The following is a 24044-nucleotide window of genomic DNA, read 5'->3' on the forward strand; positions in this document are numbered from 1 at the left end:
GACCCAGCTTCTCCTTCCCCGGGAAGCTTCCTGTCTAAAGGGGAAGATAGGCATTAACCAATAGTCATACATATTCCCATGCATTACATTGGTGAATGTTACAATACAAGGGTAGGCCAAGGGTGATGGCTCACGCCTATAATCTCAGCACTTTGGGAGGCCAAGGCAGGCAGATGGCTTGAGCTCAGACGTTCAAGACCAGCATAAGCAACCTACTGAAACCCCATCTCTACTAAAAATACAAAAACTAGCTGGGCGTGGTGTTGTGCACCTGTAATCCCAGCCACTCGGAAGGCTGAGGCACAAGAATCACTTGAACTCAGGAGGTGGAGGTTGCAGTGAGCCAAGATCATGCCACTGCACTCCACCGGGGTGACAGAGAGGGACTTGTCCCAAAAAATAAATATATAAAAATAAAAATCGATGAATGCAATGATGGAACGAATCCCTTGAATATCCTAAAAATTTTTTTAAAAAATACAGCGAGCTGGGTGTGATGGCAAATACTTGAGTCCCAGTGACTGGTGAGTCTGAGGCAGGAGGATTGCTTGAACTCAGGAATTGGAGGCTGCAGTGAGCTATGATCGCACCACTACACTCCAGCCTGGGTGACAGATCAAGGACCCCATCTCTAAAAGTTAATTAATTAATTAAAAATGAAAACACAGTGAGTTCAGGCCTTGAATTGAATCCCAGCACTGCGGCTTGCTTGCCAGCTGTGGGACCCTTGGTCTTGGACAGCCCTGAGATTTCAGTGGTAACGCTGGGATGATATTTACCTGGCTGGTCGCTGTGAGGCATCAAGGCAGCCTATGGAAAGCTCAATGCCTGGCATATGTTGGCAGCTTGAGGCAGGTGAGCACCTACCCTGCATCCCCTTGCTCAGCACCCGCTTGTCATTCAGAACCTTAGGCACCTTCTTTCTGTGTGAAGCGTGTGTGAGGAGCCCTCGTCCCAGCTCTCTTGTACCACAGTGATAAAAACACTCAGAACTCAACTCTTCCTTCCTTCCTTCCTCCTTTCCTTCCCTTCCTCCCATCCTCCCTCCCTCCTTTCCTCTCCTTTCTTTCCTTCCTCCCTCCCTCCCTTTCTTCCTTCCTTCCTTCCCTCCCCTCCCTTCCTCCCTCCTTCCCTCTTTCCCTCCTTCCTTCCTCCGTCCCTTCCTTCCTTCCTTCTTTCCTTCCCTTCCTTCCTTTCTTCTTTCCCTCTCTCCCTCCTTCCCTCCTTCCCTCCTTCCCTCCCTCCCTCCTTCTGTCCTTCCTTTCTTCCTTCCTTCCTTCCTTCCTTCCAGTCTTTCCCTGTTGCCCAGGCTGGACACTGCAGCCTCAAACTTTCAGGCTCAAGGGATCCTCCCATCTTGGCCTCCCAAATAGCTTGGACTACAAGTGCATGCCACCACAACCAGCTAATATTTTAAATTTTTCTAGAGACAGGATCTCACTTTGTTGCCCAGCCTGTCTCAGATTCCTGGCTTCAAGCAATTGATCCTCCTGCCTTGGCCTCCCAAAGTGCTGGAATTACAGGCATGAGCCACCATGCCTGGCCCTTTCCATTATCAAGTATGTATTTAGTCCAAACATTTGTGCAGCATTACAGCATACAAGAGATAAAGGTGGTCCTCAGCTCAGGTTAGTAGGGCAGAATCTCAGGCCCTGCCCCCAGACCTATGGAACTGGACCAGAAACTACAATAACAAGATTCCTGGGAGATGTATAACCCATGCACACTACCATTTGAGAAGCAGCGCTATAAAAGCCAAGCAGGCTTTTGGTCTTGTTTTGTTTTGCTTGAGACATGGTTTCACTCCAGTTGTCCAGGTGAGATCTTGGCTCGCTGCAACCTCTGCCTTCTGGGCTCAAACAATTCTGCAGCCTCAGCCTCCTGTGTAGCTAGGACTACAGGCACATGCCATTGCACCCACCGATCTTTTCGTACTTTTTGTAGAGATGGGATTTCGCCATGTTTCCCAGGCTGGTCTCAAACCCCTGAATTCAAGCAATCTGACTGTCTCGGCCTCCCAAGGTACTAGGACTGTAGGCATGAGCCAGCTCTTCCAGCCAGCACTGTACGGGGTTTTAAGTATCACATGGTGGGTGTGCGGGGCAGAATAATGCCCTCCCTAAGGAGCTCCAGTTCCTAATCTCCAGAACCTGTGACTGAGTTACCTTACATGGCAAAGGGGGATTAAGGCAGCAGGTGGAATTCAGACTGCTAATCAGCTGAGCTTAAAGTAAAGAGATGATCCAGCATTGTCACAAGGAAGGACCCTTCAAAGTGGAAGAGGGAGCATGAGAGTCAGAGCAGGAGATGTGCTATGGGAAGGACTCAATCAACTTATGGGCTTCAAAGATGGAAGATGCCACAAGCCAAGGAATGCTAGAAGCCTCTAGAAGCTAGAAAAGACAAGAAAATGGACTTTAGAGCCTCGAGGAAGAATGGAGCCCTATAGACTGCAGTTTTGATTTTAGCCAGTATGATCCATGTCATGCTTTTGACCTCCAGAACTGCCAGATAAGAAATGTATGTTGTTTTGGCTGGGCGTGGTGGCTCACACCTGTAATCCCAGCACTTTGGGAGGCTAAGGCAGGTGGATCACTTGAGGCCAGGAGTTCAAGACCAGCCTGGCCAACATGGCAAAACCCCGTCTCTACTAAAAATACAAAAATGAGCTGAGTGTGGTGGCGGGCCTGTAATCCCAGCTACTTGGGAGGCTGAGGCAGGAGAATTGCTCGAACCCAAGAGTCAGAGGTCACAGTGAGCCGAGATTGTACCACTGCACTCCAGCCTGGGTGACAGAGCGAGACTCCACCTCAAAAAAAAAAAAAAATATATATATATATATATATATATATATATATATATATGTTGTTTTTTGCTCCTAAGTTTATGACATTTATTACAGTAGCGTAGGACACTGGAACAGTGGTCAAGAGACATGTCTTTGGAGTCAGACTGCCCTGAGTTCAAATCACAACCCCGCTGCTACCAGCTGTGTGACCCTTGGCAAGTCACTTAAGCTTCTGAGTGTCATTTGCCTCATCTGTAAAACAGGATAATCTCTGCCACACAGGACTGATGTAGGGATTAAAAGAAAGGATCGGGAAGGTGCTTAGCACAGCACCTGGTGCAAAGTGCATGCTCAGGAGATGGTAAAGGCCGTTTGCCTTTACCATTGGTATCAAGCTGTCCCATGCTCTTCTCTAACCCCTCAAGGGCCTTGGTGCCAGACACATCAGGGAGTTCCCTGCTATTCGTCTTGGTCCCTGATGCTTCCAGCAGAGCCATTCTTTTTCTTTTTTCTTTTCTTTTTTTTTCCTTTTTTTGAGGTGGAGTCTTGCTCTGTCACCCAGCCTGGAGTGTAGTGGCGCCGTCTCGGCTCATTGCAAACTCGACCTCCCCAGGTTCAAGCAGTTCTCATGCCTCAGCCTCCTGAGTAGCTGGAATTACAGATGTAGGTCACCACACTCAGCTGATCTTTGTATTTTTAGTAGAGATGGGGTTTCACCATATTGGCCATGTCTCTACTAAAAATACAGAAATTAGCCAGGTTTGCTGGTACGTACCAGTAGTCCCAGCTACTTGGGAGGCTGAGGCAGGAAAACTGCTTGAACCCAGGAGGTGGAGGTTGCAGTGAGCCGAGATCGTGCTACTGAACTCCTGGGCTCAGGTGTCACTCCAGCATGGGTGACAGAGTCTCGCTCCTCAAAAAGATAAACTAAAGTAACAAAAAAGTGGTTTGGCCGGGCACAGTGGCTCACATCTATAATCTCAGCACTTTGGGAGGCTGAGGTGGGAGAATCACGAGGTCAGGAGTTTGAGACCAGCCTGGCCAACCTGGTGAAACCCCCTTTCTACTAAAAATACAAAAAAAAAAAAAAAAAAAAAAAATAGCTGGGTGTGGTGGCAGGCACCTGTAATCACAGCTACTTAGGAGGCTGGGTCAGGAGAACTGCTTGAACCTAGGAGGTGGAAGTTGCAGTGAGCCAAGATCACAGCACTGCACTCCAGCCTGGGTGACAGAGTGAGATTCCACCTCAAAATAATAATAATAATAATAAAGGTTTAATGGACTCACAGTTCTGTGTGAGTTGGGAGGCAGGAGGTGAAAATCATGTCTTACATGGTGGCAGACAAGAGAGAACTTGTGCAGGGGAATTCCTCTTTACAAAACCGTCAGATCTCATGAGACATTCACTATCATGAGAAGAGCACCAGAAAGACCCACCCCACAATCCAATTACCTCCCACTGGGTCCCTCCCACAACACGTGGGAATTATGGGAGCTAGAATTCAAGATAAGGTTTGGATGGGGACACAGCCAAACCATGTTAAGATCACATAGCCTGAGAGGGGTAGAGTAGGGACTTGACCTCCCCAGTCTGACCCAGAACCTATGCTCTGACTCTCCCTCCACCCTGTGCTGCCCGCCAAGTGACCATGGAGTTGCTGCCAGGTGCTGGAGACCCTGCATGATGCCATCAGCTCAGGGATGACCCCAACATCCTCTATGCTGACTCCCGGCTGTCTGGACCCCTGGGAGGCCAGGGGTGCCCTAAAGCCTCATGACCTAGGGCCCTGTTGCCCTCAAAGTAGCTTCCAGAGATGTTTGGAAAGGTCCACCCACCCAGGTGCCTGGAGCAGATGTTTACGTTGGAGGCTTGATGGGGATGTCTGGGCTCGGTCCAGCCTCCTGGGGCTGCCATCCTGGTGGGGGTCTATAATGCTTCACGACTACCTGGGTAGGGGGCAATGGGGGAGAAAGACAGAGAGAGAACAAGAGTGAAAAAATGAATGCAAGTGGCAAGCCCGGCCCGATTTAGGCCCATATGTCCTTCCAGGAGGGAGGAGCCACCGAGTAGGGGTCCCCTCTGCTCAGTGGCCACTCCCAGGATTCTGCCACTCTGGGCTGAAGGGCAGAAGCCTGGCTGGGAGGAGAGGGGCCAGGGCCTGCTCTTGAAGCCATGTTTCTTTTTCTTTTTCTTTTCCTTTTTTTAAGACAGGGTCGAACTCCGTCACGCAGGCTGGGGTACAGTGGTGCAATCATGGCTTACTGCAGCCTTGACTTCCCAGGCTCAGGCGATCCTCCCACCTCAGCTTCTCTGGTAGCTGGGACCACAGGGGTGTATCTCCATGCCTGGCTAAAGTTTTTTGTATTTTTTGTAGAGATAGGGTTTTGCCATGTTGCCCTGGCTGAACTCCCGGACTCAAGCATCCGCCTCAGCCTCCCAAAGTGATAGGATTACAAGTGCGAGCCACTGCAGCCAGCGAAGCTGCGTTTCTATGATAGACTCACTACCCCTGCGTAGAGGTTTACAGAGTGGGTGGTGGTTATGGGGCCTCCAGGACTCCTCAGGCCGCTGCTATGTCACTAATACTTCTAGTCTTCCCTTCCGATTCTAGGATAAAGACAAAATCCCAGCCCAAAATAGAGCACGGCGCACAGCATGGGCTCTTTTTTCTTTTACTGAGCCAGCATTTCACAAAGATGTGGGCTCAGACCATTTGAGTAAAACCAAAGAAAGTGTCACCCCTCCTTCTTCATCCCGAAGGCTGGTCCTTACTCCAAGTGCAGTAGGGCGGGCGCTGCTGGCAGAGGGGCTGGGGCAGCTTGCCGGTCCCTGGGGGTGCTGGAGGGAGGAAGGGGACACCGTGCCCTTAGTGGTTCCTGCAGGTATAGACAGCCTGTGTGGGCACATCCCGTTAGGCCAGGCCACCCCGTAGAGGGCCAGAGGTGCTCTCTGGCAGGTTGTGTCTTAGGGGTAGCCAGGCAGACACTACTAAGTCAGTCCTATGCTCCTATCCCCCCAGTCGTCCCATATGACATCAGGGAAAGCCAGCCACACTTCCGCACAGTTCCGCAACACACACAAATAGCACGTGTGTCTCAATGTACACTACTGCACTGTAACAACTTGAAGCCTTTGCTTCAAGGCCTACAAGAAGCAACTGACATAGGAAACTTTTTTTTTTTTTTTTTTTTTTTTTTTTTTTTTTTTTTTTTTGAGACGGGGTTTTGTTCTTGTTCCCAGGCTGGAGTATAATGGCTCGATCTCGGCTCACTGCAACCTCTGCCTGCCAGGTTCAGGTGATTCTCCTGCCTCAGCCTCCCAAGTAGCTGGGTTTACAGGTGCCCACCACAACACCCGGCTAATTTTTATATTTTTAGTAGACAGGATTTTGCTATGTTGGCCAGGCTGGTCTCAAACTCCTGACGTCCGGTTATCCACCCGCCTCGGCCTCCCAAATGCTGGGATTACAGGTGTGAGCCACTGCACCTGGCCAGAAACAGTTTTTTAAAGGCCTGCTATGTGGTAGCCTTTGCTTTGAGGGCCCACGACCCACCGAAGGGGATTTCTTCAGACCCCTACCAGCAGAGCGAGGGTAGGGGAGCCAAAGGTCTTGGCATGAATAAGATGGGCAACAATGTTTTAAACTTGGTCCCCAGAGCAGGGACCAAGAACAGGGCTCTGGCTACTTCTGGCAGGAAGAACTCACTTGAGCCCCCAGCGGGCCCCTGCACCGGGTCTGTAGGCTTCCTGGCTCTGGCAATGTAGCTTATACTCAGCTTCCCAGGAGACTGCCTTGGAGAGGGATGGTTAAGCCAAATAGCATGACAATGGAAGTCGGCAGCAGCTTCCAGCCACAGCTCTAGCACCTTTTAGCTGTCGGGCCCTCCCTGGTCAAGAGTCTTTGCCCTGCTGCGCCTTCCATCCTCCGTGCTCTGTGTGTGAGGGAGGGAGTTTTGGAAATGCTCCTGAGAGCCAGAAGGCCCCCTGTGGGCTGAGCCCTGGGCTTGGTCCTTGCTCTGGGGACCGACACAGTTTAAAACATTGGTGCCCACCTTATCCTTACTCATGCCCAGAGCCTTGGCTCCACTGCCTTCGCTCTGCTGCTGTGCCAAACAGGATCCTACCTGCTTCACAACATCCGTGGTTCCCCACCTTCACTGCTCTTTATGACGGTCCAGGGAGCTTTAAAACCATTGATGCTGGCGCCTCACTTCCAGGAAGCGTGATTTCTCCAGCCCTGGGTGGGGCCCAGGCATGGGTTTTTTTTATAGGCCCCCAGGTATGTTCTCAAGCGTGTGGCCAGGGTTGAACTCTACTGACCCAAATGCTGGCAGCTTCCCCTACCCTTGCCTGGATCCTGGTATCCTGTAGGTACTCGAAGGTGGTTTAGTGGGTAGAATTAGCACACCCCCTCCTCTTTCACCCCTAACACAGATCTGAGGGCACCCGCCCCTAGCTCAGGCTTTCGAATTCCCAGCTGCTGCTCATTGACTCCCGGTGAGCACGGAGAGCTGGGGAGGATGCGTGAAGGGAGCCGTTCCACCGCCCTCAGCCTCTGGCGGGCGAGTGGTTCCTCGGCAACCGCCCAGCCTGACACCAGATTGGAGTTCACATGATTCTGCCTCAGCTCCGGAATGGGCAGCCTCCAGCTGGGGATTTTCTAGCCGGAGCTGGGAGGTTCAGGCTGCGGGAAATCGCTGGACGGAGAGCTGGGGTCGTGGCTGCAAGGGTGCCCAGGCTCCTGCAGAGCCTCTGCAGAAAGCCCAGCTGTCTGAGGTTTGAGGGCAGAGCCCAGCTGGGGCAGGCAGAGTGCCCCCTCAGATGACTCCCTTCATCCTGATTTCAGCAGCTGCCTGCTCCTCACCTGGCTGCAGAGACCACGCCGCCTTCCTGGGGCCCGGAGGCTCTAGGAGAAGCTGGAAAGCACAGGTGCGGGTCCAGCCAGGTGTTTTCAAACTGCGGGTTGTGACCCATTCGTGGGTCAGTAAATCAACTTCGTAGCTCATGACCTGCATTTTAAAAACCGAAATAGAATAGAAACGATCAGAGTGCGTGGCAAGAAGTAGGGTAAGTATTGCTTTGGGGAAGTTTGTTGCTTTGTACAGATGTGTGGGTGCTCGTATCTGTGGTCGCGATGTCAGGTATATTTCTTGCTATTGCTTGTGATCCAAAAAGCTCAAAGGTAACAGGTTGGTGCCTAGACGCCTGGGTTCTGGATTCAGATCCACCCCAATTGACTGTGAGTTTGACCCCCCCGCCCCACCCGCCGCTTCACATTAACCTTTCTGGGCTTCAGGTTCTGAGAAATGGCTTGGCAATGCCAGCCCCACCTGACTCACAGGAACTTTGTGAGCCCAGATGGGACTGTTATTTGAAACAGTGACAAGGGTTCTAGAAGTGAGTGCTATGGTCCACGTTGTTCCTTGCGTGAGGTGATCTGGGAGGAGAATGGGGACTAAGGACAAATGCAGCCTGATTTCTCCCCTCTCCTCAGAGGGAAAATAAAGCACTTTTAGAGAATGAAACAGCCTTGTGTAAAGCATGCAGAGGTTTGGCCAACTGAAGGAAAAGGAAGCTGATCCCTCGGGAAACTCCCCAGCCCTTGTGGGCTTGGGGATCCGTGAGCCGCCTTGACAGCATGAGTAACTGTCTGCGTGCGTGCCTGTGTGTGCCGCACGGAGGGGGAGTGAGTTAGATCACTATTTATGTGCCAGCTGGAATCCAGCATTTACGCACCTCCGCCTTTTTTTTTTTTTTTTTTTTTTTTGAGATGGAGTCTTGCTCTGCTGCCCAGGCTGGAGTGCAGTGGTATGATTTTGGCTCACTACAACCTCCACCTCCTGGATTCAAGCGATTCTCCTGCCTCAGCCTCCCAAGTAGCTGGGATTACAGGCATGGGCCACCATGCCCAGCTAATTTTTGTATTTTTAGTAGAGACGGGGTTTCACCATGTTGGCCAGGCGGTCTCGAACTCCTGACCTCAGGTGATTCGCCCGCCTCAGCCTCCCAAAGTGCTGTGATTATAGGCTTGAGCCACTGCACCTCCACCTTCTGACTTAGGACATGCAAGAGACTCCTAGCTTAGTCATAAAGGCCTTTTCTTCCTGTTGATAGCTTTGTTTCTCTTGGTCATTAAAGTCCCTGGAGGCCTCTGTGCTGATTTGCATTTGCTAAAGATTTGCTTTTAGGTGTTGAGTCACTCTGTAGTTTTTCTCATTTCTTAGCTAGATAATTAAGTGTTATTTTGATTCTTTTTCCCAATGCCCTCCCAAACCACAGACTGCACCTATGGCAGGTTTTCCTCAGGGGGCATTGAAAGCATGGTTGACTTGCTAAAGCATACCCCCGGTGAAGGGGGCCAGCCCAGGACCAAGCCTGGTGGCCCTTGCTGCGGCATCTGTGAGGACTGGAGCTTGGCTGAGCTAGGGGGTTGAGGGTGGTGGTGTGGGATGATCATGATAGTCAGTCAGAGAGCACAGCATCGAGGCAAGTGTGGACCAGTCCGAGCTCCGGACCTGGCCTGCCGCATCTCAACTGTGGATTCTTGAGCAGGTCGATTCATCTCTCTGAGCTTCAGTTTTTTTCACTGATATCCATTTAGAAAGTGGGAGCTGATGAGAGTGAGGTTGAAAGAAAGAACAAATGTTCAGAAACTTCCCTGGCAAGTGCAGAGCCCTCAGCAGATGTGGCTTAGTTCTACCCATCTGCGTTTTCCCATTTACAGAATATTTTTGCATCCACTGTGTCCTTCGATCTTTTAGGAGCACAGTTCCCGTGGAGACGAGGTAGAGGGCAAGGTGGAGTTTCCATCTAGGGGTGGCTGTCCTCAGGGAGCGGTAGAAGGGAAGGTACTGGTGAAAAAGCAGGACCCTCAGACCAGCTCAGACACCCTGAGCAGAGGGGAAGACAGTGATTCCTCCTCCTCACTATCCTGTTTCTACTAGTGATGTCCCCACTGTCCCAGTACCCAGCCTCAACCCCCCACCATTTACCTATCCACTCACTCACCTACTCACCCACTCACCTCTCCACCCACCCATAATCCATCTGCCACCCATTCCCTCATCCATCTATCCATCTTCCCCTCACCCGTGCGTCCATTTACACATTCACCCATCCACTTATCCACCCACCCACCCATCTATCCACTCACCTATCCAGCCACCCATATATCCATCTGTCCACCCATTCACTCACCCATCTATCTGGCTACCCCAGGCCTCCATTCATTCACTCACCTACCCTCCACTCCACCATCCATCCAACAAATAATTTTAGGGAGGCTATAAAGACCAGGCACCACAACAAATTTCCGATTTGCCCCTGGTTATTCCCTCCCCGCCGCCCCCCCCCCCCCCCCCCCGTAATTACTTGTCAGTTTTTACAGCTTCACACTGTTTCCTCTCACTTCCTGCCTACCTCATGGGCCACATTAACCTACTTTCAGTTCCGCAAATCTGCACCTTCTCTCCCTCTTGCATTTTGGCCGTTTGGACACACTTTCCACAGGCAGAAACTCTCCTCTGCTTAGGCAGCACTTCCTCCTTCTCCTGATCTTAGTGATCTTCTTCTGCCGATGCTCTGGAAGGCCCTTCCTGACAGGATGAGGTCCCCACCTATGAACTCTCATAAAATCCTGTCCTCTCTTGGTGAGCTTGTTTCACTTATCTTCTCTCCTCCACCTTAAGACTAAAAGCCACTTGTTAGTTGCGGCCAATGTCTAGTGTTGTGCCTTTCATATAATAGATACTCTGTGAGTATTTGTTGTATGAATGAATACCTGGGTGCATGCATGGATGGATGGATGGATGGGCGGATGGGTAGATGGGTGGATGGAAGGAAGGATGGGTGAATGGGTGAATGGGTAGATGGATGGATGGATGGATGGATGGATGGATGGGTGGATGGGTGGATGGGTGGATGGGTGGATGGAAGGAAGGATGGGTGAACGGGTGAATGGGTAGATGGATGGATGGATGGATGGATGGATGGATGGATGGATAGATGGATGGGTGGGTGGGTGGATGGATGGATGGGTGGATGGGTGGATGGGTGGATGGGTGGATGGGTGGATGGGTGGATGGGTGGATGAGTGAATGGATGGATGAACAGATGGATGGATGGGTGGATGACTGGAGAACCATGGAAGCATTTGTGACTGGCTTAGATTTATGTTTAGAGGATGGCTGTGAGAGTGGTAAGATTTCCCAGTCTGTTGCACTGACTCTGGGAAGGAGGTCTTGACCAAACCCATCTAGGGTGCTGGTGAGAGAGCTGAAGAAGAGGAGATGGATGTAGGAAATACTTAGGAGTTAAAAATGGCAGAACTTGGAAATTAACTGGATGCTATGGATGAAGATGAGGGATAAAGCTGAAGGCCAGCCATTGACATGAGTGGCTGGGCACGTGGGGATGCCCCTTCCAAGAACTGACCAGTGGAGAAAATAATGGACCCAGTGTGGGCCTCACTGAGCATGTCCTGTGAGGGGCAGGAAGCCGGTTATGTCTTTATCCTGGGAGAGGCCCGGGAGTCATCAGAGCGTAGGTGGGATTGAAACCATGGAGAGCCAGCCATCCCGCAGAGAGTGCACATGGAGTAAAAAGGGCAAACCCGTGTTTAATGTCTGTGGGAGAGATGCCCACCGCACCCACCACATGCCCACTGCACCCGCCATACTGCCTTGCGTGCTAGTGATGTGTGCACATGGCATTCCTGTCTTTCAAGCTTGCAGGTTCCTGTGGCTGGGAGCCATTTCTTGCATTTGCTTGAGATGGGCGTCTCACTCTGTCATGCAGGCTGTAGTGCAGTGGCACGAACATGGCTCACTGCAGCCTCGACTTCTTGGGCTCAAGTGATCCCCCAGCCTCAGCCTTCTGATTGGCTGGGACTATAGGTGTGCACCACCACACCTATAGTCCCAGCTAATTTTTAAATTTTGTATAGAGACAAGAGTCTCACTATGTTGCCCAGGCTGGTCTTGAACTCCTGGGCTCAAGTGATCCTCTTGCCTCAGCTAGTGCTGAGATCACAGGCATGAGCCATCACACCCAGCCCATTTCTTGTGACCCCTAAGTCCCCCGTGTCTAGCGTGGTACTGTGAACATTGGAGATGCTGTACACAAACTTGTGCAGTGAAAGCCAGGGTACTGCTTCATCTCGCTGACCTCAGTTTTCTCATCTGTAGAATGGAGACATCTGTAAAAAGCTGTTTTTAAAATTGGACAAGAGAACAGACTGAAAAGTCTGTACAGTCTAAAGTATTTTGCAAATAAAAGGTGTAAGTACTCAGGTTTAATTGCTCTTTCTTGATGCCTTGAATCAGCCAAGAGACATCGCAAGGGCTGCGTTCTTCTTGTGCCCACAAGGTCCTGCTGGATCCCATTCCCCTTCCAGCTGCCTCTGTTTCCCTGCCTTGGGAGCTCTTGTAGGGCATGTGCTCAGGAGCTGAAACTGGGACCTTCCAGAAGCTCCTAGTACCTTGCTACTCAGTGTGGTCCATGGGCTGGCAGCATTCCCGTCACCTGGCAGCTTGTCTGAAATGTAAAATTCTTGAGCCCCACCCCGGACCCACTGAGTCTGAAACTCTGGAGGAGATGCTTAGTAATCCATCATAACAAATAATCCAGGGGATTCTGATGCACCTAAGTTCAAGGACAGCAGTGTTGGAATACCAAAACCCCCTTTTCTCTCCAAAATGAACGTAGGGGGTGCTTTCATCTAAACATAGTAAATGTTTCTTCTTTGTTCTGTGGGCTCGAATGTTTCTGACTTTGGTTGCCAGAATTAGCTTATTGTTGGCCTGGGGAAGAGGAAGCACCACCCTATATACATATACACCCACCACTCGTAAACCACAGCCTGGTGACGTTCAGCGAGTTGTGTTTTCATGGGGATTTCATTTGCCGTTTGGGGGGAGCCTGGGGGCCTGTGCTTATGAATGGATTTTATCTTCCTGTGGGTGGATTTTGTATGGACTGCAGAGAATCTGAAGTAAATTCCTGAAACAGGAATGGCTCTGGATGGGTGCCTTGGGGACCGTTCGGGAACATGGTCTGTGGATTTGTAATCCTGGCAAAGCATTTGGCCACACAGATGTGAGCGCGGAATTCAGGGACAGGAGGGCTGGCAAGAGGAGGGTGACCAGGGCCGAATTCTGATTCACTGGGTTGTGGGCAGTTTTTGGATCACGGGCTTCAGCTGAGCCTTCTCCCCCTTCTCTCACCGCCAAAACATACAGGTGAAAACAAACCAACCAACCCACCCTTATGCATTGCTGGTGGAAATGTAAGATGGTGCAGCCACGTTGGAAAATGGTATGGTGGTTCCTCAAACAATTAAAAATAGAACCAACATATGACCCAGCAATTCCAATCCCGGGTATATAGCCAAGAGAACTGAAAGTGGGAACTTGAACAGACCTTTCTACACTCATGTTCATAGCAGCTTCATTCACAATAGCCTAATAAAAAAATCCCAGTGCTCATCAGTGAATGGATAAACCAAATGTGGGCTGTGCAGACAATGGATCATTATTCAGCCTTAAAAGGGAAGGAAATGCTGACATGTGTGGATGAACCTTGAAGATATTATACTAAGTCAAATACACCAGACACAAAAGGACAAATACCGTTTGTCCACTTATATGAGGTACCTACAATAGTCAAGTTCATAGAGACAGAAATGGTGGTTGCTAGAGGCTGGGAGGTATTATTTAATGGGTATAGAGTTTTAATTTTGCAAGATGAAAAGAGTTCTGGAGATGGAGGGTGCTGATGGTCGCACAACGGTGTCGATGTACTTAATGCCACTTACAAGTGGCTAAAGTGGTAAATGTTATTTACATGCATTTTACTACAACGAAAACAAGAAGCACCTCCCTCCACCACCATCACGGAAATTCTAGGCCAGTGTCCTGAAGAGGATGGAAGAGGTGAGTCAGAGACTGGGAGTCCCTGTTTTCTGGGAACGGAGAGGTTGGGAGCTGAGTCTCAAGAGGAGACTGTGCGTGGCAGGGAGGTGGATGGGGAGCAAGGAGACCTGGATTCCAGCAGCAATGTGTCCTTCCTCCGGCTGGCTCCAGGCAAGTCACTTGCCCTTCAGAACTGTAGTTTCCTCACCTGGAAGATGGGAAGTGCCATTCATCTATTCATCCAAGAAGGTTTTGTTTTGTTTTGGTTTTGAGACAGAGTCTTGCTCCATTACCCAGGCTAGGGTGCAGTGGCATGATCTCAGCTCACTGCAACCTCTACCTCCTGGGTTCAGGTTACTCTCATGCCTCACCCTCCCAAATAGCTGAGACTACAAGGCGCCCACCACAACACCTGGCTAATTTTTGTATTTTTAGTAGAGACAGGGTTTCACCATGTTGGCCAGGCTGGCTTTGAACTCCTGACCTCAGGGATCTACCTGCCTCTGCCTCTGAAAGTGCTGGGATTACAGGTGTGAGCCACTGTGCCCAGCTCAAACTTATTTGTATATCTGGAATCTTCTTTGTTAAATCCTCAATAATAGGACCTTTTTTTTTTTTTTTTTTTTTTTTTTTTTTTTTTTTTCCAAGATGGAGTCTTGCTCTGTCACCCAGGCTGGAAGCACAGTGCTGCGATCTCAGCTCACCGCAAGCTCTGCCTCCCATGTTCAAGTGATTCTCGTGCCTTAACCTCCTGAGTAGCTAGCTGTGATTACAGGCACCTGTCAGCATGCCCAGTTGATTTTTAGTAGAGATGGGGTTTCACCATGTTGGCCAGGCTTGTCTCAAACTCCTGATCTCAAGTGATCTGCCCACCTCAGCCTCCCAAAATGCTGACATTACGGGTGTGAGCCACTGCACCTGGCCAATAAATAGGAACTTTTCACTAACTCCAGCAAGATTATAATCTCTTACTCCTCCTCTTTGCTTCTGGAAAAACGATGCCCTGTGTTCTCATATTTATCATTTGACGTGGCCCTGATACTGACCCCGGACGGTGAGCTTTTTATCTCCAATTTGACAGGTGAGGAAACTCTGAGGCTCAGACAAGGTTAGTGGCTTGCACAGTCAGTACTGGCTGGCCTTGGCCTGGCGCTCACGTCCTGGGGCCTTGGTCCAGGGCTTTCCTGGAGCTGCAGGGAGAGGCAAGGTAGGTCTTGCTAGGTGAGTACCCAGGAGTCCAGGCTTGCAGGAAACTGGGCTTTTGTTTCTTACCAGAATGTGATAAAGTATGGACAAGGTTGGACCTCTTCTGATGCTATCTGGAGAGGCCACCATGAGTGGCAGTGGCCTCAGTGTTAATGGACCTACGTAGTATATTCTCGTGAGCAAATAGGACAAATGTGAATGACACCTCTTGCTGCAGATGAGGATGGCCAGTGCCGTCACGTGTGGGTTAGAACTGATCTTTGCCCCAAGTCTCCCTGGGAGAGCAGGCTCAGGATGGGCACGTGCTCATGAGAACCTCCAGCCTGACTTGCTACACCAGGGGAGCAGGAAAATATATAAAGGCTAGGGAATAAATTGGCAAAGCCAGGGAATGGGGAGGGGAGACATAAGCTACCCTTCAGCATCTTGGTATGTGACTCATTTGGATATATTCTTAGTGTTTGTTTTATTGAGATGGAGTCTGCCTCTGTCACCCAGGCTGGAGCACAGTGGCACAATCTTGGCCCACTGCAACCTCCGCCTCCCAGGTTCAAGCAATTCCCCTGCCTCAGCCTCCGGAGTAACTGGGATTACAGTTATATTAATCCATGCCACCATGCCCAGCTAAATTTTGTATTTTTAGTAGAGACGGGGTTCTGCCATGTTGACCAGGCTGGTCTGGAACTCCTGACCTCAGGTGATCCACCCACTTTGGCCTCCCAAAGTGCTGGAAATACAGGTGTGAGCCATCATGTCCGGCCGTTGAGACATTCCAGTTGAATTGGAGTTGGTGGGCCAGTACCCCTTCTAAATTAAACGAGTAAAGAACTCAGAACAGTGCCTAACACACAGCAGATGCTACATACATGCTAGCTACTATTATTCTAAGCTACTATTGTTCTGCCTCTGACTTTCAGGGTCTCGCCCACCACCAGTGATGCCCAGCCCTTGGTAGAGCTTGAACCACCTTCTGTAAACAGAATGGCGGTGGAGAGACAGGCCCGGTCCCTGAGTCCATGAGGGGTGAGGCCCCTCCAGGCCCAAAGATGGGGAACATCACTGCAGACAACTCCTCGATGGGCTGCACCATTGACCACACCATCCACCAGACGCTGGCCCCGGTGGTCTATGTCATGGTGCTGGTGGTGGGCTTCCCGGCCAACTGCCTGTCCCTCTACTTCGGCTACCTGCAGATCAAGGCCCGCAACGAGCTGGGCGTGTACCTGTGCAACCTGACAGTGGCCGACCTCTTCTACATCTGCTCACTGCCCTTCTGGCTGCAGTACGTGCTGCAGCATGACAACTGGTCACACGGTGACCTGTCGTGCCAGGTGTGCGGCATCCTCCTCTACGAGAACATCTACATCAGCGTGGGCTTCCTCTGCTGCATCTCCGTCGACCGCTACCTGGCTGTGGCCCATCCCTTCCGCTTCCACCAGTTCCGGACCCTGAAGGCGGCCGTGGGCATCAGCGTGGTCATCTGGGCCAAGGAGCTGCTGACCAGCATCTACTTCCTGATGCACGAGGAGGTCATCGAGGACGAGGACCAGCACCGCGTGTGCTTCGAGCACTACCCCATCCAGGCGTGGCAGCGCGGCATCAACTACTACCGCTTCCTGGTGGGTTTCTTCTTCCCCATCTGCCTGCTGCTGGCTTCCTACCAGGGCATCCTGCGCGCCGTGCGCCGGAGCCACGGCACCCAGAAGAGCCGCAAGGACCAGATCCAGCGGCTGGTGCTCAGCACCGTGGTCATCTTCCTGGCCTGCTTCCTGCCCTACCACGTGCTGCTGCTGGTGCGCAGCCTCTGGGAGGCCAGCTGCGACTTCGCCAAGGGCATCTTCAACGCGTACCACTTCTCCCTCCTGCTCACCAGCTTCAACTGCGTTGCCGACCCCGTGCTCTACTGCTTCGTCAGCGAGACCACCCACCGGGACCTGGCCCGGCTCCGCGGGGCCTGCCTGGCCTTCCTCACCTGCTCCAGGACCGGCCGGGCCCGGGAGGCCTACCCACTGGGTGCCCCCGAGGCCTCCGGGAAAAGCGGGGCCCAGGGTGAGGAGCCTGAGCTGTTGACCAAGCTCCACCCGGCCTTCCAGACCCCTAACTCACCAGGGGCAGGAGGGTCCCCCACAGGCACTTCGGCCTAGCCTGGGTCCCCCACGGGTGGGGCCACGTGAGGCAGGAGCCTTCAGCCCACAGGCCTCAGGGTTGGCCACTTCCTATTTCACTCAGCGCCAGTGCAGCTTTCTGCGGAGGCGGCGAGGCCCCTGTGACTCCGGAAGCCTGTTCTCGCTTGCTGAGCCCACTGAGACCATCGAGGGTGAGAATCAGCCCCCGTCGGCTCGTGGTGGCCTCTGCCGCAGAGTATGGTGTGGCCAAGCTGGGGCTGCTGGGGCGGGGAGACAGTGAACTGCGCTGCCCGGGCTGCTTCCTGCAGAGAGTTTGTGCATGGGGACTGTGCGGACGTGGAGGGTGGGAGGCTGGGGGTTCACCTGCCAGGGCTTCCAGTGCCACTGTTGTCACAGACAATGTCTGTCCAGATGCCCCGGTGGGACCAGCACTGGAGTCCTGCCCACAACAGGGTGGGAAGTGAAGACTGGAGGGGGAAGGAAGGCAGGAGCGGGGAGGAATGGGGGGAAGGAAAAGGGGAAGAAGGAAGGGCGGAGGGGTGAAGGAGGGGAGGAGGGGAGAGGGAAGGCAGTTGGTGTTTGGGAGTCGAGCTGGGGTGGCGGAGTCGGGGAGTGGGGGAGCTATAGGCAGAGGAGGACGCTAGCTCCAGCCACAAGAACTGGGAGAGCCGCTGGCTGCCCCAGGAGACCTGCCCCCTTCTACGGAAATGCTAGCCCTTCAGACCTTCTGGTCGGTGGGCTGGGACCAGCTCTGACTTCCCAGGTCATGCCCTCCAAGGCCTGCAACTCAAATTCCTCAGAACCAAGAGGTTACATGGGTGTCTTCCAAGAATGGACCAGGGGCGAGGAACAGAAATTGGCATCAGTAAACATTTCCGGAAAGGGAGGCCCAGGCAGAACCCCTTCCTCAGTCTCCCTTCCCGTCTTCCCTTTGTGCTCTGTCTCTTAGCCCTTTCATCAGGGATGCTCAGAGGCACACAGCCTAGGCTGGAGGTGCCCAAGGGAGGGTTGCTCACGGTGGTCCCAGGACTACACTTGGCTTTGACTGAGCAGCCCCTGCTCAGATCCTTGTGAAGGGTGTCCAGTGACATGGGGAGGTTCTCTGTCCCTTCCTAGAGGAGGAAATGACCAAGTTTGAAGGCAGAAATGACCACACAGCCAACAAGAGTCCATGCAACTCAGCCCAGGATCCTCCTGGGTCAGTGACATTGGTGGAAGCTTCCATGCCTCATTCCACAGTTCCTCCTCCTATGTTGACCTTAAACACCAGCTTTCCCACTGACTACAGACTGGGATGAGCTGAGGGCAGTATCATTTACTATCAAGAGCTGTATTTTTGTATTGTCCTCTCTTTTTGCCAAGTGTACGTGTGTTGACTGTGCAATGGATTTATGTAGCAAACTTCAGTCTGCAAATAAAGCAAAGTAACCAGACACCTTGGAAGTATTCCGTGGTCCTTATGGGGTAGGGGATTCCCAACACCAGGGGGATCTAGAGGGCCCTTGAAGAACCAAAGGAGTCAGGAAGGGCCAGGGGTTGACCTTCTCAGGGCAAACGCAAGCAGAGCGATTAGGGGATTTGCACTTGCTCACCCAACAATGGTGGAGAAGGACATAGCCCTTGAGTGCAGTAGAGCCTTCTCTCCCTCTGCTTGAGATTCACAAAGTGCCACCCAGCTCTTAGGCATGGTGTTGCAAATTTGCTCTGGGGCCTAATTTGGACAACTCCCTTTTGAGGGCAGAGCCCAGTCATGTGGTTTGGAGAATATCACCCTCTCTGTCCTTGGCCACAGGATCTCTTGTACCTGCTGGGTAGCTGCTCCCCACAGTGAGGGAGGGCTCCATCAGGCCACCCCCTCCTCACTAGAGAAGATTTCCAGTGCAGAAGGGCCTGCTGCATTCATCTCTGTGGGGCTGTCCTCGGTGACGGGGCTGTGTTTGGAGAGGCCCACATTTGCTGACCCGCCTCTTTAGGCTGGAGCGTCTACTCAGCAATGGCATATGCCATGTTTATCACTGAGGATTAACTGCATCATATTAAAATGTAAATTTGATCTTGGTCACTTAATCCCCCTCCGGGTCAGGCTCCTAGAGTCCTGGAGTGTTCCAGAAGAGTGGATCCTTCTTCTAAACAGACTAAGTAAGGGCATTATTGGGGATTATGACTCCTTTCTCTCCTGAGAGGATGGGTAGGAGAAAAAGCCCATCTGGTTTGGAAGGTGACAGAAACCATTAGGATTTATTTCTTATTCACCAGCGTTGTTTAGTCAGATGAGGGCTCATCTTCCTGTTTATACACAGGGCACATCTTCCTGTTACATGTACTGGTCTGTGGGTTTGGCCAGACAAGAGTGGGAGAAATTTTCAGCATGAAATACATCCCCATCTGCTTCTTTCCTCTGGCTGGTCCAACCGAAAGAGTCAGACTCTGACCCTCTTGGCTCATTGCTTTTCTGAAAAACCCACTCCTTGTAGCTGGGGATCCTGAAGGCTCTATCCCTGGAAATCATCTGGCAAGACAGTGGTCTTTGATGAGACTATGAATTGAATGTCCCCTCCAAAACTCATGCTGAAATTTCATTGCCATTGCAACTGTGTGGAGAGGTGGGACCTTTAATAGGTGTTGGGTCATGGATGAATGATGTATGGTGGGAGAGAGTTTGTTATTGGAGAAGTCCAGCCCCCTTTTCCTCTGTCTTCAGAGCTTGCTTGCCTTTCTGCTTTCTGCCATGAGATGACCCCTGCCAGATGCTGGCACCATATTCTTGGATTTCCCAGTCTCTAGAACCATAGCCAAATAAATGCCTGTTCTTTATAAATTACCTAGTCTGTGGCATTTTGTTATAGCCATAGAAAATGGACTAAGACAGATGGCATTCATCCTGAAGTTATAATAGTGCCCAGTACTCTGGGGAAATGTTGGGATTTCAATCCCATTTGCTTTCATTCAACAACTTTTAGAACACTGCTAAATTACACGTTAGATATCAGTGCTGGCGTATACCAGAAAAGTCATAATATCCAGTTCCCTCTCCATGAAGTCTCCCCTCTGCGTTCCCCAAAAATGATAGTCCAGTCTCTCTACTTGCACCACCAATGACAACTCACTACTACCCAAGACGACTTATTTCAGGGCAGAAAACTTCATGCAAAGTCCAATGAGAGGCGACTTTCTGGCAAGTCTTTCCCAAAGCAATGGCCCTGATTCAGGATCCTCCCATCACCAGAGCCTATCATCTCGGGGTCTTCCCTTTTCATCCACACAGGTAAGGGGAAGCAGCAAAAAGAGAATCTCACGGGGGTTTTTGGCCAAGTGTGGGAATGGTCGATATCCCTGCTACTCACACTCCATTGGTGAGATCCCAGTCATGTGGCCCCAACCTAACCGCAAGGGAGGCTGAGGAATGTAGTTTTCCTATGGATGCAGGAAAAAGAGACAGAATTGTTGAGCATCCGGCTAGTTTCTGACAGACAGACACCTCAACTTAACAGGTGTTTTGTTTTGTTGAGACATTGCTTTTTAGCCCAGGCTGGAGTGCAGTGGCGCGATCTCAGCTCACTGCAAACTCCGCCTCCCAGGTTCAGACAATTGTCCCACCTCAGCCTCCTGAGTAGCTGGGATTACAGGCATGCACCACCACACCCAGATAATTTTTGTCTTTTTAGCAGAGACAGGGTTTCACCATGTTGGTCAGGTTGGTCTTGAATTCCCAACCTTGCAATCCGCCCATATTGGCCTCCCAAAGTGCTGGGACTACAGATGTGAGCCACCGCGCCCGGCCAAAGTGCTGACCTTCTCAGCTGGCTCACTCGCCTCTGATCCACCTCCTGCAGAGTCTGCATGGCTCCTTCTCCCCTCAACAGGCCAAGGTCTATAGGCTGCCTGTGATCACGGAGCATCCCACGCACCGTTTACCAGGATCGCCTCCCCTCAATGTTCTTGGAAACGCCCAGGGATGCTCCTGTGTCCCACAGATCCATTCTGGTTGGCACCGGGCCCATATCTCATCTTAAGGCGCCCCATCATTCCCTGCAGGTCATCTCCTCACCCCATCATTCCCTGCAGATCATCTCCTGTCCTCCTGTAACCAGCTTCTCCAGGCTGCAGCCACACTCCCCATGGCCATCCCACAGATACAGATGCTTCCCCAAAGCACAGGCAAGGCTAGGACAAAAGAGCAAAGCTGAGCAAAACATTCCTAAAGGTCTAAGCAGGAATCCTATTGCGGAATGGACAAGCATCAAAACTGGATTCTAGAACGCAGAGCTCCTGCAGTCCTTGGGCTGGGCCCTGCTAAGGGGTCTTCTCCTGACCCTCCCTTGCACCCGAGCCCCTGCTGTGGGACCACAGGCCTGCCTCTCCCTGTAGCTGGGTGGGGGCTTTGTATGCATCACTGAGTCTAGGACCCCTATTCTCAGCTTTCTCTGGGCTCGACCTGGGTGTCAGCCTCTTTCCCAAAACAACTGAAATCCTTTCCCCAAACAACTGAAATCCTTTCCCCATGAACTTCCGCCCACAGTGAAGACAACCCATTACATGGTTATGCCTCAGACGCCTCCACGCCGGGAGAGAAGTCTGCTGTAACCAGTGCAAAAACAAAGGCCCGTTCGTGTCTTCCCCCAAAACAGGAGTCAGAAGGGTGCTGGCAGCTTTACCGTAGTGAGGGCTTTCTCTCTTCTAGCCATCCAGATTGCAGAAATGTCAGGGTACACTGTCAATCAGAGGCCCTTGCTACATGGAACTCTGCAGTCCCAAATCAAGGACAAAAATCATAATTGGAGGACACCTGGCCGGGGAGGCAGCAGAACTGAGGTGGCTTCACGGAGCCGTGAGAAGCCGCAGATGGAGGGCTGCATTCTCAGGATGTCGGAGGTATCAGGATGCTGAGCCAGCACCAGCACAGCCACTGCCGGAGGGAACTCCCCCAGAATGACAAGGGAGAGCCCCCACCCCAGCGACGTCCACCCAGGGGCTGCATCACGTTCCCGCATAGGGAGGACTGCAGTCAGTCCCGGAACCACGGGGCTACGTCCTTATGCCTAACAGCTGCGTACAACGAGGGGGTCATTTCTATCCCAGGCGTTCTGTTCTCACAACTGCTGCCCATTAAAGAAATGAAACTAGACCTGTTTAAGGAAATGAAGGAAAACGAAGCAGGTTCAACAAACATTTGGGGCCATGGCTGGGAAGCTGGACACCCCTGGTCCGGATGAGTCAGCTGTCACTCAGCAGTACAACCAGCACAATAGAGCATAAGGGTGTAGTGGGACACGGTCAGTGACTCAGTTTCTACTGTGCAGTGGGAGCTTGTGGAGGAGATAAGTGACGAGCTCTTCAGGAGGACTCTGTGAGCCACCTGGGCACTGGACTGGCCTGACCCCCACAGGGTAAGGCTGCCCTCTATGCAAGAGGTCGAAAGGTCCGGGCTCAGGAGGGGCACAGGTGCAGACAGAGAGGAGGCAGTGTCAGGAGTGAAGGCAGGCGAGGGGCAGCAATGGTGATAAATGTCAGGCTCTTCAAAGGACCTTTTGCTTTAGCAAACAAAACGATGTTTGGGGGGAAAAAAGGCATTTCAAAGGTATAAATATTTTGATGGTGGTAGTGAGTAAATCTTCTGTAAAGCCCAAAAACTTTGTAAATATATATTCCACATTTTTACATTTTACCATTTTATGTTTTTCCTTTTTTCTTTTTTTCTTTTTTTTTCCAGACAGAGTCTTACTCTGTCACCAGGCTAGATAGAGTGCAGTGGTGCGATCTCGGCTCACTGGAACCTCTGCCTCCCGGGTTCCAGTGATTCTCCTGCCTCAGCCTCCTGAGTAGCTGGGACTACAGGTGCACGCCACTGCAACCAGCTAATTTTTGTATTTTTAGTAGACACGGGGTTTCACCATGTTGGCCAGGATGGTTTCAATCTCTTGACCTGGTGATCCACTTGCCTCAGCCTCCAAAAGTGCTGGGATTGCAGGTGTGAGCCACTGCTCCCAGCCTTTTTTTCCTTTTTTGAAACGAAGTCTTGCTCTGTCACCCATGCTGGAGTGCAGCAATGTGATCACAGCTCACTGCAGCCTTGAACTCCCAGATTCAAATGATCCTACCACCTTCACCCCCTGAGTAGTCGGGACTACGGGTACATGCCACCAGGCCTGGCAAATTTTAAAAAAAATTTTTTTTGTAGAGATAGGATTTCACTATGTTGTCCAAGCTTGTCTCAAACTTCTGGGCCCAAAGGATCCTCCCGCCTTGGCCTCCCAAAGCATTGAGATCATAGGCGTGAGCCACCATGCACGGCTGCTTGACTGTGTCCTTTGTAATAGTGCCCCATCATTCGCAGGGAATAGGTTCCAAGATCCCCAGTGGATAGTACTGAATTTGATTGCTGTCAATTTGAACACATTTCTGTTCATGTCTTCCACCCACACATGCAATGCCTTTTCCATCTTAATCACTTAGCACACACTGTGACCAGAACTTTTGCAGCTTGAGGTTTGACAACTAAACTAGCACAAATTTCTTTTTTCTTTTTTTTTTTTTTTTGAGACAGAGTCTCGCTCTGTCACCCAGGCTGGAGTTCAGTGGGGCGATCTAGACTTACTGCAACCTCTGTGTCCTGGGTTCAAGTGATTCTCCTGCCTCGGCCTCCTGAATAGCTGGGATTACAGGCACGCATCACCACGCCCAGCTAATTTTTTCTATTTTTGGTAGAGACAGGGTATCACCATGTTGGCCAGGCTGGCGTCACACTCCTGAGCTCAAGTGATCTGCCCACCTTGGCCTCCCAAAGTGCTGAGATTATAGGCGTGAGCCACTACACCCAGCCTCCTTCTCAATTTCATGAATAGAAAATTAATTCTTACCATAGATCTTAGCAGCCTCCTTTTTTTTTTTTTTTTTGAGATGGAGTCTAGCTCTTATTGCCCCAGCTGCAGTGCAGTGGCACAATCTCAGCTACTGCAACCTCCAACTTGCGAGTTCAAGCGATTCTTCTGCCTCAGCCTCCTGAGAATCTAAGA

At 51.4% G+C, this 24044-nt stretch overlaps 1 protein-coding gene across 4 annotated transcripts in view; it reads left to right on the forward strand.

The window, feature by feature from the left end:
* Window positions 1–18460, forward strand: part of GPR68 (G protein-coupled receptor 68) — a 32573-nt gene extending 14113 nt beyond the window's left edge. Inside the window, exons 1-2 of one of the 4 annotated variants that reach the window (XM_003939860.4) lie at window positions 2866–7856; window positions 15823–18460. In XM_003939860.4, coding sequence (XP_003939909.1) covers window positions 15922–17049 — 1128 coding nt within the window. In that variant the 5' untranslated portion in view covers window positions 2866–7856; window positions 15823–15921 and the 3' untranslated portion in view covers window positions 17050–18460. Of the gene's footprint in view, window positions 1–2865; window positions 7857–10164; window positions 10439–10847; window positions 13721–15822 lie in introns of those variants that run through there. The other 3 variants (XM_074393476.1, XM_074393477.1, XM_010350570.3) reach the window with 3 other exon arrangements.
* The last annotated feature ends 5584 nt before the right edge of the window (window positions 18461–24044 follow it).

This window comes from Saimiri boliviensis, chromosome 2 (genome assembly GCF_048565385.1).
Source record: "Saimiri boliviensis isolate mSaiBol1 chromosome 2, mSaiBol1.pri, whole genome shotgun sequence".
NCBI classification, from domain to species: domain Eukaryota; kingdom Metazoa; phylum Chordata; class Mammalia; order Primates; family Cebidae; genus Saimiri; species Saimiri boliviensis.